The sequence below is a fragment of the Strongylocentrotus purpuratus genome, unplaced genomic scaffold (assembly GCF_000002235.5).
Source record: "Strongylocentrotus purpuratus isolate Spur 01 unplaced genomic scaffold, Spur_5.0 spur5_scaffold_18, whole genome shotgun sequence".
Classification (NCBI taxonomy): Eukaryota; Metazoa; Echinodermata; class Echinoidea; order Camarodonta; family Strongylocentrotidae; genus Strongylocentrotus; species Strongylocentrotus purpuratus.
In genome coordinates this window covers 19630222-19647574 of record NW_022145603.1, presented here as the reverse complement: position 1 = coordinate 19647574, position 17353 = coordinate 19630222, and the positions used below count along the sequence as shown (strand labels likewise).

At 39.5% G+C, this 17353-nt stretch overlaps 1 protein-coding gene across 1 annotated transcript in view; it reads left to right on the top strand.

The window, feature by feature from the left end:
• Positions 1-17353, top strand: part of LOC576805 (lutropin-choriogonadotropic hormone receptor) — a 69550-nt gene that overhangs the window by 29589 nt on the left and 22608 nt on the right. Inside the window, exons 4-7 of the mRNA XM_030988819.1 lie at positions 11102-11317; positions 12049-12192; positions 13142-13210; positions 14009-14080. Of these exons, the coding sequence (XP_030844679.1) occupies positions 11102-11317; positions 12049-12192; positions 13142-13210; positions 14009-14080 (501 nt within the window). The remainder of the gene's footprint in view (positions 1-11101; positions 11318-12048; positions 12193-13141; positions 13211-14008; positions 14081-17353) is intronic.

Genomic DNA, 17353 nt, shown 5'->3' with positions numbered 1-17353 from the left:
CTACTTCTCTTTTCAGCAATCATCCATGTTAGTATTGTTTTTCTAGATTATCTTTTCTGTGTATGTGACCAACAAATTGCATTAGTCTCTCAATGTGTTGATGAGTGATGGTTTTACTCTTGCTTCTTTTGAACACGTCTTCATTTGTTATCCTTTCTGTTCATGATATATTCCCCTGTTAATACTGTATGTTATATTATCTTTTTCTATTTATGTGAACAACAACTTGCATTAGCCTCTCAAAGTGTTGGTGAGTGATGGTTTTGCTCTTGCTTTTTCCGAACACTTCTTCATTTGATACGGAATACTTTCATCAGTTGGGGATAATGATAACATGCAGTTTTTAAGCTTCTACCAACCTTAAATTTGTTATCCAAGCTTTCATCCACTCCTGTGGACTTTCTTCATTTGTTATCCTTTCAGTTCATGATATATTCATAATCTCCAGGTCTCTATAGCCTCTAATCTTCTTTCAAGCTCTCATCTTGCAGACTATATCATGTTATTTGATGCAGCGATAGAATTGCATTTAAAGAAAAACAAAATGATGTGTTGAGCTGGGAGCCGGGAGGGTGTTGACCCATATTCTTCTAATCGAGTATTGATGTCATTCCAGCCTTCAGCAAACAATGTTTCTAAAGTGAGATACGATTGCATACAAAACAAAAAACATTTTTCGTTCATGCCATGTCTTGTGAACCAGAAGAATGCTAACTCGTATCTTTTACAAAAAGATGAATCCGGAACGCAAAGGGCATAATATTCAGCGATCTTTCTTGAAATTAAGTTCTTTTGTACATATCTAAATGAAAATTTAGCTATCATTAAGCCTCATTAAGATTGCATTGGCATTTACAAGCTATATCCCTGACCCTGAGATTCTCCATCCGTATGATTAAATCATGGTTTTCAACAATCATGCATATTGCGTTCCGGACGTGTCTTTTTGTGTCTTTTCGTTTCACTGCATTTCGTTAAGCCTCCTTTAAGAGTCAATGTCCCTCTGGCTTTCCACAGATGATATTCTCGTCATCCTAAAGTGAGATACGATTGCATACATACAAGACAAAAAACATTTTTTGTTCATGCCATGTGTTGTGAGCCGAAAGAATGTTACCTCGTACCGTATTGAAATGCAGTGGTGCACAAAGAAGCGTCCGGAACGCAAAAGGCATAATATTCAGTGATCTTTGTTAAATAAAAGTTTGTTTGTACATATCCAAACAACGCTCAAAATACACGGGGGCGGTGGGCGATTCGCTCCCGTGAGCTCCATAATCGCCCCCGTCAGGTTGCTCACGGGGGCGATTGCAAAATTAAAAATCGCCCCCGTGGAATTATAAAATAAAGATTATCTTTTCTGATATAACTTTAACACAATATTGAGTATCAATTTTCAAACCTTAAACCAATGAAATGGAACTTAGATGGCGTTATCTCTCCCATCTCTATGAGTATTACCGATATAAAAAAACGGAAGCTCGCACTATATTGTGCGGTCGTCAGCAGTGGCTATACTGCGCCGGTAGTACAGGTTTGCACGCTGACGCCCAATATCTGCTGGAGCTGGAGACGATCACGCAAAGACTGAAATATGCAGAATTTTTTTCGTTGTGAAAAATGTGAATCCTCGGAAATCTGGTGATTCTAAAAGACCAGCAAATTATGTACCTCGACCAGTAAATTAATATCGAGAAGAAGAACAAGACCAAAGATGTTGCAGGGGCGGATCTAGGCGGTTTAGGTGGTTTAACCCTCCTACCCCCCCCCCCCCCCTCCCCCTTGGGCTGCCAAGTGAAAATGTGCATAGAAAAATGCCATCTTGTGTCCAGACCTACACAGTATAGATGTCAGTAGATGCCAGGAAAGCATCACCTACGGGGGTTCAAAAGAGCACCCAAAAAATGCTCCGCACGTTAGTAGATGCCAGGAAAATATCACTTACGGGGGTTCAAAATAGCACCAAAAAAATCGCCTCGCCGCTTCGCGGCTCGTGGACGATGCTCCGCATGTTAGTAGATGTCAGGTAAACATCACTGTCTTACGGGGTTCAAAATAGCAACAACAAAAATCGCCTCCCCGCCACACGGCTCGTGGACGATAAATGATAATGATAAAAAACAAGGAGTTTCATGGGTACAAATTCAATGGAAATTTGTATTAAAAGAAGAGCCCCCGTCAGCACTAAAAGAGCCCCCGTGAGAAGGCTCACGGGGGCTCTTTTTTTTTGGGAAGAGCCCCCGTGGACAAAAATTAATTTGAGCCCTGTATCCAAATGAAAGTTTAGCTAACATTGAGCCTCATTAAGCCCATATGCACTTACAAGCTCGATATCTTAAAGAGAAGGTTGAGTTCTGGGTAGAGGTGAAAAATAAGTTGTGAGCGTTATCATTCTTATTATGCAAGTGTGGAAGAACATCAGATAAGACATGTTCCCTGAAAAGCATGGCTCTTCAAATGCCTTTATATTCTAAATATGTCATGCAACATTGTAAAACTCGGGGGTAGGATTTTTACGCCACATGTTTGTGTAGTCCCATATACATCTTTCTGTGTACAGTGTTTGTAACTTTACCAAGACTTGGCCAAATTTCTTATCATTTTAATGATTCTAGAACCTTGCAATACACACAAATTCTTATATGCTAGATGATCAACCTTTTCTGGTCAATTCCACACCATTTCTTTCACAATGCAATCGCATGACCAGGAGGGTGTTTCACAAAGATCCTAAGTAGAACTTAACACTAAGTTTGACTTAAAAATTATGGACAGCCATTGGAGCCTTAAAATGAAATATACTCAAAAGCAGAAATTCAAGTATTTTAGACATTTTATAAATTCCACAACAAGAATATGAAATCTCCTTGATGATAGAAATATGAATGATTTGAATAAATATTTTATGCCTTTCAAAAATATTTTTACCAAATATTTTCAAAGATGCTAATGGCTGTCCATAATTTTTAAGTCCAACTTAGAGTTAAGTTCTACTTAGAATCTTTGTGAAACACCCCCCAGAACTCAACTTCATCTTTAACTCTGTGGTTCTCCATATGTGTGATAAATTATGATTTTTCACCACTAACATGCATTTTGCGTTCCGGACGCCTCCTTTTGTTTCACTACATCTTGTTAATCCTTTTTTTTAGAATTGATGCCCCTCTGGCTTTCCGCAGATGATATTCTCGTCATCCTGTTCTGAAGGTTGAGAAAACAACTTACCACAGATAAAGGATTGGCTACAATGGTTTCAGAAATAATTGCATTTGTATAGGCGCGTCTTCATAATCTCGAGATTGCCAAATGGCCCGCTATTTCTGACTTGGGAAATAATCCTGAAGTTACAAATCGCTTCTTCATTAGCTCAAGATTCGACCTTGAAACTTGAAACTCGACCTTGAGAAATTAGCTCGAGATATTTTGCTGAGCGTTAGCGCATAATGCGAGTCTTCAGTCTAAGTGAAGATGCACAGGACAAATAGCTGGATATTTTGCCAAATAGTGGGATATTTTGCAAACTATCCCAAGATATCTTGAGATGACAATCCTGACCAAATATCCTTCTAATTGCTACTTCGGTCTGATGAAGACGCAAATTAGCTGGATATTTGGCAATCTCGGGATAGTGAAGACAGGCCTTATGAGAGTGTGGGAGGAGTGTTGGTTCACGTTACTAACAAACGAGGGCGGTGGGTCAATGCCCTGCCTGTCACTAATGTCGCTTGACATTAATCCACAGAAGATAAGTTCTTCATCTTGTTCTGAAGGTTAAGAAAACAACTTACCATGGATTTAAATTTCAGCTTCAAGGGTTTGAGAAATAATTGCATTTTTATAGGAGTTTGGGTGAAGTGTGGGAGGAGTGTGGTATAGCCATTCGCTTTGCTTACAATCAAGGGGCTGTGGGTTCAATGCCCAGCCTGTCACTAATGTCGTTGCGCTTGACATTAATTCATATTTGCCCATCTCCACCCGGGTTAAGAAAATGGTACCTGGCAAGAATTATTTCCATACGAGTGTGGGATATAGCCGTTCACTTTCCTTACAATCAACAGGTGGTAGGTTCAATGCCCAGCCTGTCACTAATTGACATTAATCCATGTTTGTCTATCTCTACCCGGGTTGAGAAAATGCTACCTGGCAAGAATTATTTCTTTTGAATGATAGAACCCTACAGCTATAGTCATATCTAAAATGCTTCATTTTCAATATTATTTCTTTAGAGAGATCTTAACATCTCTAAGACTGAACTTGCACCTCAAATACAGGTTTTATCAAATAAATACAGACAAAATTGTTCAGGAACTTGCCTAAGCTTTGATTTGAAATGGTTATACTTTGTTTTAAAAATGTATCTTTCAAATGCCAAGATAAAAGACAATGGGCAGTTCGATCAAATTAATTTAATGTTCAGTTTTATGGAAGAGGATAGATAAACGCTGTCTGTGACGTAGACATTAAGTTCACTCATATTGAGGGCATGCATTGGGCTGGGCTTTGCTGTACCTCAGGAACTTGCCTAACCTTTTATTTGAAATGGTTATATTTTGTTTTTAAAATGTATCTTTCAAATGCCAAGATAAAAGACAATGGGCAGTTCGATCAAATTAATTTAATGTTCAGTTTTATGGAAGAGGATAGATAAATGCTGTCTGTGACGTAGACACCAGAGTTGAACTATATTGAGGGCATGCATTGGGCATGGGCTTTGCTACCATGGGAGTTATCATCTTGGAAGTGGGCTCCTGGGATAGGATATACATTGTAATAGGTTCATGGGGCTTGACTCTAAGCATGTGTTTGTAACGATGATTTATAGTGGGTTGTCTTGTGAGAAGGGCACGTATTAAACACAATGATCGTTTAGGGATTATGAGAGTATGGTGTGACATCGAATTATAGCTCCTTATTTCTTGTAAGTCTCGGATTATATCTTTAATGCTCTCTCTCTCTCTCTCACTCTTTCTCTCTCTTGCTCACTATTTCTGTCGTCTTTCGCTCTCTATCTGTACGTCTCTCTCTCTTTCTCCATCCCTCTCTCTCTCTCTTTCTTTGTCCGTCCCCCTCTCTCTGTCTCTCTCTCTATATCTCTCTCTCTATCTCTCTCTCTAATTTTCTCTCTCTCTCTATTCTCCCAATATTTCTCTCTCATATCATTCCACTTTATCTTCCTCTATTTTAATCATCGTCTTGCATACATTCTTTCTATTTTTAATGTCCTTGTCACCTGTATGTAACAGGAGAGTATGGCGTGACATTGCATTACAGCGCCTTATTTCTTGTTAAACTGGCATTTATATCTTTAACAGGCTCTCTCTAGGTCTCTCTCTAGGTCTCTCTCTCTCTCTCTCTTTCTCTCTTTCCCTCTTGCTCTCTCTCTCTATCCCTCTCTCTCTCTCTCTCTCCCTCTCTCTCCCCCTCTTTCTCTCTCTCTCTCTCTCTCTCTCTCTCTCTCCCCTCTCTTCCTCTGTAAAGTTCTGCTATCTTTATTGTCTCAATATCATTCAACCTTGTTCCATTTTGTTCCATTTCATGTATTTCATTTCCATAATGAATCTCTACATTTTGGTTCTTTTTCTGTATCCCCGTCTCGTGAACTAACTTTTATCCACCGGGGAAGAGAGATGTATTTCAGTTATATGGATTTCCCCATCAGAACAGGGACATACCATACAAATGGGACGTGATCCGAAGGCGTGATATTCTTTGATTCATTATGTCTGTTTGTCAATGTATGCCCTGGGGCTAATGTATGTGCTTGAGACATTGTCCTTTAAATGAAGCACACAGAAATGTGACGAGGATGCTCAATCTAGATGTTCATGTATTACATTAGTCAATAAGGTTGGATGAACTACATCTTGTTGGCCGTGCGACATAGGCGCCGGAAGTGGGGGGGGGGCAGGGGGTGGGGGAAAGTTGCCCCCCCCCCCCCTGTCAAAAAAATGGGGGGCAAAATGCATTTTTGCCCCCCCCCCCCCAAAAAAAAAAAAAATGCCCCCCCCCCTCCAAAAAAAAAAAAAAAACAGTAAAGGAGTAAACATGGTTTGTATTTTTAATCCAAAAGAACGTAACAATAATAAAAACCTGAATTAAATCACATATACAATTCCATTCAAAGAAAAAGGAAAGTTCACAGGAATTAAATTTCATAAACATTGCACATGCCACCTATACGTAATTTATCAATGGAGGTCTCTATAATAATAGCATATAGCGCATATCGTGGACATATTGTGCGAGAATAGGAAAGCGTGTCCGTTTTTTTTGTTATAGGGGTGAGAAGACATGAGCCCCTGAACGCTGGCGTACTTATGGGGGGGGGGGTGATATATATCTTATTCGAAAACAAGTTATTTGCAAATGTTGATGTTGTGACATAATTTTCCGGCATTTTTTTCTCCATTTTTTTTTGTAAGTCATTCTTTTTATGCGTTGTTATAAAATAGGAAATTCCCAAATTACAGTCAGGCGAAATACGCTTATTTAGAAGCCTTTATGTCAGGCCTTCTCAACTAGTTTATTAGAAGTGCCAAAACAAAAATTTATTGAGGTTGAAGTGCCAACCTGTATGTTTGATGACGATACCGGGTGGGGTCCAGGGGTCGAAGCCCCCGGAAGCTAGTGGTTTTTAGGGCTTTTTTTAAGGCCCAGATGTGGCATTTCTAACACCTTTTTGTTCCATAAACATCAATCATAATTTCATATTGATGTGAAATAATTAGTACAATTCCTGGCTAAAATCTACACTTGAAGTTAATTTATATGTAGTAATTTTGGTGCAATAAACACGGAAAATGTCAAAATGAAGTGAAAATCACAAACAAAATGGCTTGCTTACACTTTGGGCTCAACTTTGACTGCAACTTTTTTATTTGTTGAGTTTTTTTTATTTTAAAATATAATTTTTTAATTTTTTCTTTCTTTAATTTTTAATTTTAGTTTATTTTTTTATTAGTTTTTTGGAACAGCCGCGCGCCACTCTGACTGAGTGGCGCGCGCGCCGCCAGTTGAGAAGGCCTGCTTTATGTCATGGTCTACAAAGTGGCTGGGCTCTAGCCCCCACCTCCCTTCTTTTTGAAAAAGGATGTTAAAGAGAAAAAAAAAGAAAGACGGAGAAAAAAATAAGTGACCTGCCAATGTCACAAATACCTAAAACCCCTGAGCTTCCGGGTCTTTGCCCCCTAGACCCCACCACGGGCCCTAAGGCGGCCCCCTGGATGCTTATCTGACCTTAATTAAATACCTAAAACCCCTGAGCTTCCGGGGCTCTGCCCCTGGACCACACCAAGGGCCCTAAGACGGCCCCTGGATGCTCATCTGACCGTAGTTAAATATTAAAACCTCTGAGCTTCTGGGGGCTCTCTCCCCCCCCCCCCCTTGGAACACGTCAATTGCCTTACAGAGGGCCCCTGGATGCTCATCTAACCGTGATTAAATACCTAAAACCCCTGAGCTTTCGGGGGCTTAGCCCCTTGACCCCCTGTCGAGGCTCATGTCCTGGACCCCACGCCAATTTATGCCCTACCTGATGGATAATACTTCACTTTGAAAAACGTTCAGCGGGACCTGCATGTAATGTGTGAGACTGGTGGTGATGCAGATTTTTCGTCTGCCCCCCCCCCCCCCCCTTCCGAACTTTTTTTTCTCATTATGTCACTGCCCCTGGAATGTTTGCCCCCCCCCCCCCAATCCACTACTGATGAAGAATATTGTTGAAGGAGCAAAGTGTAGTAAAAATTGCTGGATACATCACTTGTGAAACGAAGCTCAGAACTTTACTATGGTCTTTCTAAATCCTTTGATTTTCCTACTGATTTACCTGTAGACTCCCGGATTTTAAATTCCTCTAGACTTAAGGACCCATTCTTATATGCTCTAATAAACCGCCACGGTAAAACACTCTTGCGAAATCTGGTGTTATTGATCCCCGTGCAATTGCATGGTTAAAGAGAGAAAACAAAAAAAGATGATGTCTGGACATTCTCCCGCACTCTCCTCTAATGAGTAGACTAGCTAAGACTTGTCCCCCCCCCCCCCCCCCCCCCCCCCATCATACCATGCAGTGCCTCCTTAAAGGTACTATGTCCCTTTTGCAGCCAACCTCAAATGCTGTAGAACTTTGCAGGAATTATGAATATGTCATGTATGTCCTATCTGTGAAATTTAAACGTTAGCATTGTCCTCATATTCAAATTATGCAAGGAAACCCGTTTACCTGCTAGACTTCACTGTCAGACACTATTGAGTGACTGACTGGCTTTTTTTTCTTCTTTGGTAATAACATACATGAAAAGAGTTGTAAAGGGTACATGAGCATTTGTCTACATCAATAACCCACTTCTTGTGATGGCCAAGATTAAACTGATTGAATCTTTGCGCATCATAAAACGTATGACCATTCGGTACAATTGTCTGAAAATCAAGACTATTACTTTTGGGCTCTATAGCCCTAAAGTCGATTTGACAAGTAATAGTCGTTATTTCCCACTTGAAGACATTTTCAAGCCCCACCTTTTTTAGGGAAGTTCTAAATTAGTATTATCTTTCAAATGCAGTTGGAATTTAACTTTTTCATTTTTTGGGCCTGCAAATGGGACATAGTACCTTTAATGGATGGACTTATGTTACATAAGTGTTTGTTCCCAATCGTTCATCACTTACAGATATAAATAACTGCCACGGTTTACCAATTGTGAATGAACCTTAATACAGTTCCTTTGGAAATTCCATATCAAGGCTTTATCTTGAAGACTGTATCAAACTTGTGGAACATGAATAATTTATGATTGATCCCGGTCTATCTATGGATGTAGACTAGTTAAAGACCCCCCCCCCCCCCAATCATACCAGAGCCTCCTAAACGGATGGAGTCATGCTTCATAAGTGTTCATTCCCAATTGTTCATCACTTACAGGGAGAAATAACTGCTTCAGACAGTAACACCGAATCATATGTGAATGAACCTTAAGACAGTTCCGTCGGAAATTCCATATCAAGGCTTTTATCTTGAAGACTGTATCAAACTTGTGGAACATGAATAATTTATGACTGATCTCAGTCTATCTATGGATGTCAAGAGAATAAGCGGTCCTCCCAGGCCCTCAGAGGTCCTTACCGGGTCCTACCCCGGGGGATGAGGGAACGTACTTGACACCATTCTCAAGGAGGCATGGAGAGAGGGTCGTGTTGCACTTTTGGTTCTGATATTATACACCGGGAGTGGGGAATAGGGAGGGATGGGGGAGTGAGGGAGGGGAGGAAGGAGGCAGGTAGAAGAGGAGGGAGGGGGAAGAAGGAGGGAGGTAGAGGAGGAGGGAGGGGAGCAAGGGGGAGGAAGGAGCTAGGAGGGAGCGAGGAGATTGAGATGGAAGACAGAAGGGGAGGGGTGTAGAGAGGGTAAGAAGAGTGGAGGAAGAGAGTGAGGGGAAGAAAGGGAGGTAAGGAGACATGAAAGGAGGGTGAGAGGACGTATCTATATTTAGAAGGAGCCAAGAAGAGAGGGTCGTCTTGCACTTTTAGTTCTAAAACACAATAAGTAGGAGAGACAGAAATAAGTGGAGGGACAGGGTTAAAGAGAAAGAGCTAGAGAATGAGAGAGAGAGAGAGAGAGAGAGAGAGAGAGAGAGAGAGAGAGAGAGAGAGAGAGTAAAGGGGAAGAGGGAGGAAACGAGAGCCAGACAGTGCCGTTTATAGATTTATAATGAGACTTGAATGAGATTGAGTGGAGTGCAGCACAGTAGAGAGAGAGAGAGAGAGGAAGAGGGGGGGGGGGGGTAAGAGAGTAACAAAATAAATTAATATGAGGTAGACAATAGAGGGTGCAGGAACAGGAGATACAGAGAGTTATGTAGTGGTTTCATTAGGGAGGGAAAACAGTAGCCTTATTGAGCATTTGGAGATAAACAAACAAGTAAAATGGCAAAAAGAGTAATATGAAAGCGAGAGAGACGGACAGACAGACAGACAGTAAGTAAGAGAGATACGGAGAAGGAGATGGAAAAAGAGAAAGAAAAGGAGGGAGACAGACAGAGAGATGAGGAGATAGACAAACAAGTAAAATGGCTAAAAGAATGATATTAAAGCAAGAGAGAGAGAGAGAGGGAGGGGAGGGAGAGAGATACAGAGAAGGAGATGGAAAAAGAGAAAGCAAGGGAGAGAGACAGACAGAGAGATGAGGAGATTCCCCCACTGGCTGTTACCCTTGGCCTGTAATTGACTTGTTGCATGTTGTACGCGAAGTGCCCCCAAATGATTTGGGTAAAGCAATAAATCCTTGCATGTGCGTGCACCATGATATGGTATGATCCGACTTCATGCAAGGTTCGGCAGCTCAAAGGATACAAGATCCATTTGGAAATATTACATTACTTTATATATTGCATTTGACCATGTTACAATATAAATGATTTTCTGCCTGTAGAGTGTGGATTTGATAAGAACATGTAACTGAAGTTACACATTAATGCAGGTCCTTGATTCTGTAACCTAAAGTGATTTCTATAATGCAAAACATCTCCTTGAATTTCATTGTCTCTTGATCTTATCACATTTTTATTATGGAGAATTTTATTCATGTTTGTTGGGGTGTATTCTTTTAAATGAGTACTGAAACAGTGCTCCAAACCTTTACTATACTTTGTTTTCTCATGCTATGTTAAAATTAAAATAAGAAATGAATATTTGTTTTACAGCTTTTGTATTGATATAGTGATGGTGGTTATTGTACCTGACTGCTAAAAAAGCATAAATGCTTGTAAGTAAGTAACCAGACGGCCGACGGCTTTAGGTCCTCTCGAAGGGACTTGGTAATGACTTGGTTTCGAACCCGGGTTACCGGATTACAAGACCACTGCTCTACCGACTGAGCCATTGCGTTTCCTCCTGCTTGTGGTTAGTTTACGTGATAACTGTTAAATAATATTTCTACTTCTTTTTCCAGACTTTTAGATGACAATGCCATCAGTAACCTGACTGACGACGCGCTTATTACTCTCCCAGACATCCACCGTCTTTCGCTGGATAGTAACTGAATCTCACGGTTCTTGCGGTTAGTTGACGTTAAATATTGAACAACTATTTCTACTTCTTTTTCCAGACTTTTAGATGACAATGCAATCAGTAACCTGACAGACGACGCACTCCTTACTCTCCCAGACATCCACCGTCTTTCCCTGGATAGTAACCGCATCTCGCAGGTTCCAGAGGGCCCCCTTAGGACCGCACCCAAACTTCAGTACCTCTCCCTCGCCAACAACAATATCAACACACTCCGTTCGTACGCCTTCAGCAATAATACAAGGCTAGATACATTGTAAGATTTTATTATAGTATCTTTGCTACCTATGAATGTACTTATACCGTGTAAGTCAAAACAAAGTTTAGATTTTTGCACCCTCTTAAACAATGTCTCCTGTTCGTCCAAGCATGAACACATACCACACAAAAATGGTAATCAACAATTTAGGACAAAACACTCTTTCATAAGATGTATAATAATTTACTGTTCATAAATGATTTTTAAAATAATTAGCAATTTTATAGGTGTAAACTTTTTTGACTCGCACTGTAGTGGCACAAAACCTCATGACGGGATCACAAAATGCTATTTTCGAATTAGAATGTTAGCAAGTTGCAGTTAACAAATGAATTATTCATACTCATTGTACATTTGATGGGGTTCTTTGGGTGTGTTTTTCACAACTCAAGAATTAAAGATGGACTGGTTGAATTAGGGCTTTTTTTAATACTTTTCGATGTAAACTTGAATATGTCACATTCTTTAGAAACATATATCAGGACAAATAGATTTTTCACAAACTCTGTTATTTGTCTATGAGATAACATGTAGTTTATAAAGGTTCTACCAACCTTTAGCATTTAGTAGGCAAGCTTTTGTCCACTGTCGTGGACTTTCTCAAGCCAAGTGATTATACACACAGTTCCATGGGATAAACAACTGCAATTGGTGAGCGGATCTTGAGTCCATGTTTAATTAATGGTATATTTAACAACTTCCTGTCTCCTTTCGTTCTTTTTTTCCAGGAATCTCGCCAAAAACAAGATAAGCTACATTCCCGACCATGCTTTCTACGGCCTTCGTCAGCTCTCTGAACTTCATCTCAACAACAATCCCATCAGGGGCGTTGGGACCAAGGCTTTTACTAACCTCTCGGCTCTCACCGTGCTGTAAGTTTAACCCATAAGCTACAGGACTTGGGTGATCCCTGTGTTAACTCAGTGAGAATAAAAAAATCAGTAGTCAACACGTTAATGGCAGTGGATGTCGCTGGATGGATGAAGATAGATTAGGAGGATGTTGACGATTGCGAGAGCATTAATGCTCAGACTTGGCGATGATAACGGTCGTGGGTGTCTTATGATGTTGGGGCCCAAACAAGGCATTATTTGTGAATCGAGTAATGATGATGATAGTAATGATAGTGGTGATGATGGTAATATTGATGATGATGATGATGATGATGATGATGATGATGAAGATTAGGAGGATGTCGACGATTGTGAAAGCATTAATACTCTGAATTGGTGATGGCGGTGGAGGTCTTCTGATGTTGGGGCACAAACAAGGCATCGCTTGTTTGGTTGTGATAAGATGTAATGGTGAATCAAGTAATGATGATGATGGTGATGATGTTGAGGATGATGGTGATGATGGTGATGGTGATGGTGATGATGATGATGGTGTTGATGATGATGATGATGATGGTGATGATGATGATGGTGATGATGATGATGATGATGATGGTGATGATGATGATGATGACGATGATGATGGCAATGGTGATGATGATAGTGGTGATGATAGAGGTGATGATGTTGATGTTGATGTTGTTGATGGTGATGATGATGGCGATGATGTATGATGATGTATGATGATGGGTGATGGTGATGACGATTAAGATGGTGATGACGATGAAGAAGATGATAATGATGATGATGATGATGATGATGATGATGGTGATGAAGATGATGATGGTGGTGATGATGAAGATGATGATGATGATGATGATGATGATAATGATGAGGAGGAGGAGGAGGAGGAGGAGGATTATGATGCCTATCTTTGTGCCTTTGTCCAATAAAATCTTTTGAACATATTTGCTCGTTTTATTTTTAGAGCCATCTCAGATGCTAAAAATCTCCAAGACTTTCCAGATTTAAATGGCACCTTTAATCTTCAAGAAATGTAAGTCATTTTCTTTCTGTGACTATTCGCCTTTCCATTCCATCCTCTTTCTCTCTCTCTCTCTCTCTCTCTCTCCCTCCCTCCCTCCCTCCCTCCCTCCCTCTCTCTCTCTCTCTCTCTCTCTCTCTCTCTCTCTTAATAGACAGGTTTGACTGTATTTTGTTATGGTGGTTTTAATGCATCACATTTGAACAAAGCTTTATAAGATATTTTAAGCAGTTAGGTATAGTTGGCAAATGGGTAGACTCGATATAAAGTTATAAACCATAATCATTCCATAATAATCAACTCTGTTTTCTTTCTCAACAATGTTCTCTCTCTCTCTCTCTCTCTTTCAGAACTTTTAACTAATGTAGCATGTACCATAACTATTCCATTAAGTACAATTCCAGTGTACTATTTTATTGCTCCCTATTTATGTTTGAATTGTGAGGTGCCTGGATGTGTGACGTCGCTCGTATTGCTAGATGTAACGCCATTGATGTTATGTTATTATGTTTTATAATCTGTATAATTGTGTACATTGTTTGTAACACACCTGTATCAGTGAACAACGAATTTCCATTTTTATGGACAATAAATCCATTCAATCAATTCAATACAATTCATTATGAATCAGCCATGTTTCTTTTATTTTTATCTTTCTCTCTCTCTCTATCTCTCTCCCTCCCCCCCCCCCCCCTCTCTCTCTCTCTCTCTCTCTCTCCCCTCCCCCTCTCTCCCCTCCCCCTCTCTCTCTTTCTCCCTCCCCCTCTCTCTCTTTCTCCCTCCCCCTCTCTCTCTCTCTTCCTTATTCAGAACTCTTAACCGATGTAACATCAAGCATTTACCAAAGGACCTGTGCTCCCACATGACAAGTCTCAGGAAAATGTAAGTAACATTCCATACATTTACAAATTACCGTTTGACATTTAAGCCATGAATTATTTTAGTTTCATGTATCATTCATATTTCTATTGATAGTGCCTTTCTTTAATCAAAAAGCTTCATCGTTTACTTCATTCAATTTGATATGATTTGGAAGTGAGTCGTTGTGAGCGTAAATTTACAATAGTTTTTATACTAAAATATGAAACCAATGCTGCATTTAAGCTGTACCAACACATACAGCACAATAATCTGAGGATTTAGCATTTTGTTTGAGCTCATAAAGGCTCCAGGTTTCCTCCTAAACAGAAACAGATATCTGTTTATAAATTCACTCCCATGCAATAGACTTTATTCCCATTTTAATAATGGAAAATTCATTAACTCATTAACGACTGAATTTTCTCATTGCCATAGACTTAACACAGGGACCACCAGGTTCCTGTAAACAACGGGTCAAAAGACATTCAACTCTTGAAATTTCATTTTATCAACAATTACTTTTTAACAAATTTTCACTCAATGGGTTAACTTTTTGTAGATTGCACATTGTTGGAGAAACAGAAGACAGAGTCTCTTAAAGGCATCGTTTAACAATGTTTAATCTGAGATTAAATCTATTGAAGCCCTCAAAAAAATTGCACTTCAAAATGATCATAAAGTGCCTCAAAAAAGTAAAAAATCTTTGAATGACAGGTTTTACCATACTCATTTTCCCAAATAGACTGTAGTGTTATGAAAACCGTTAGGAAAACGCTAAATGAAATTTCAATTTTCAATCATAAATATCTTGATAATCAGACAGGCGATCGGCTTGTAAAAGTAATGGGGTTCCTGACTGACCTAAAGTTTTATAATTATCATTGTAGCATGAGCTAAATCCAGGATTTTGTTTCAGAATCTGAGACAAAGTTACCAGATCCCTTTAATAGGATGTTGAACCTTACGGAGTAGTTTGCCCAAATAAAAGCAATCACTGCTGCCCAGTATTATCAAGCATTCATTGAAAACACAGGATGACCTTTAAGGCAATGTCTACATTAATGACGATTTAAAGTACGTTCTGTGCATGGCATCGGCATGAACCCTGGGGATGGTGTATTCATTTAGAACATTGCTTTCATGAAACCCTGGGCATTTTGGATTGAGAACATTAGCTTTCATCTGCCCCATTCACATTATAAAGTAATGCTGCGCTTTAAGGCAATGTCTACATTAATGACGATTTAAAGTACGTTCTGTGCATGGCATCGGAATGAACCCTGGGGATGGTGTATTCATTTAGAACATTGCTTTCATGAAACCCTGGGAATATTGGATTGAGAACATTAGCTTTCATCTGCCCCATTCACATTATTAAGAAATGCTGCGCTTTATATTCATTGGGCTCTGATATCTTGAAGCATCGTTCATCTTGCTGTATTATTAGGGTATATTTTATCCTTGCAATGTTCATGTATGAGTCATTGTGTAATGAATACAAATAATAATAATAACAATGAGTTCTTGTGTAGAGCTCATATCTGTAAGGCTTGTTGACACTCCTGGCACTCCACATTTAATACCCCTGCTTAAGAATGGCTACCATTACAGCACTCTAGCTTTTTAAAGAATTAAATCCTGCCAGGCACCCATTTACATCACCTGGGTTGAGTGTGGCAAATGAAGATTAACGTCTTGCCAAAGGACATTAATGCAGCAGCGGGACTCGAACAGTGAACCTTGTGAGCCACAGTCCAATGACGTATTTACTCAACCACGACACCTCTAAACAATTCTTGTTAGCATTTTCCTGTCCATGGTAGTCCTAAATCTTCAAAATGAATGACACCCTCTTCTATTTTGGGATTTGATCCATCCTCATCATCCATTAATTTGATGAATTAACCAGGGGAGCATTTCACAAAACTTGTCATCAGTGACAAATGACAGTTTTTGTTATAAGCTACCGAAATCCTTGCTTCTGATTGGTTATCATCAGATTTGTCACTGGTTTTTGTCATTTGTCATTGAAAAGAGGCTTAGTGAAACACCCCCCTGGTATTCCATCAGCACTGGTAATCAAGTTGACTTATCAACGCCTGTGATTCTACTATTACGACATATAGTCTAATTGGACTGAAACAAGCAAGCTGTGCCCCCTTTATCTGAGATGAAATCAGGGAATATCTCTCCATAAAGTTATCTGGTATGAGGTACCTTTTAGGTTTAAATCATTGAGGAACAGGATTGTCTTTCCTTTAAAGGTAATACAAAGTTTCAGTATGGGGTCGTGAATTTGGTTCAAATGAACATATTGGAAGAATATGCGATCCTACAATATTCACTGATCGTTGTCGCGGATGAAATTGACTCTAAAGTTATGAAATTGTTAATAATAAACACTTTATGTTGTATAGCTCCCTCTCAAGGTCAAGATATTAATTAAGCTATAAAACAATGTTTCTTGACTAAAATTGACCGATTAGCTATTCCCGTTCGGTAATTATATTCCACAACTACATACTCTGAGATTTCCATGGTCGCAGCTACCATTGTACGGCTGTTTGGAGCTATATGAAATTTAATAACATTTACCGGGAGCACCGGTAAATCTTTATATTCAATTTTTCTCGAAAGCAGAAGTGTTTTAGGGGCTAACATTTCTAGTGCTTTTAATACATCCACAGGGGCATCCAAATATATCAAAATTGTAAAGATTCACTATCCACCCATTTTTCAAAATTTCCCAAAACTTTGTAATACCTTTAAGGCTTTGATGATACATGCTCTGTTAACTGCAAATCCCCACCCCAGCCCCCACTGTTGGTCCCCCATTATCCTCTTTTTCTTATGTTATTTGAGAGCTGAGTTGATGAGAAAACCACCTGTGAGTGACCTTGCTGGGAGGTTTAATCCCTCCTGTAAACTAGTACAGATGTGCTTTAAATTGTGTCTATTTTGTCTATCTTGTATTGTTCATCTTCTCTCTCTCTCTCTCTCTTTCGGGGCCATTCCTTACAAGCATTTGCTTTTCTATTGGTCCTTTCCATATTCCATACTGTATTTTGTCTTTAATATTATTTATATGTTTTTATGGTAAAATAGAATTAGAAATATCTTGATAGAAACATAATTGACTACTTTTATTATCAACGCGGTGCTCTCTGTAAGGCGAGGCGTCAAAAATAAATATACCAGCCAGCGGCAGCTAACTGCACTTGTGCGTCCTGGCTGCATTTTTAAAATTAGCTCAGCCGGCTACCGCTGGCGGTAGGACCCTCAATTAACTCATGA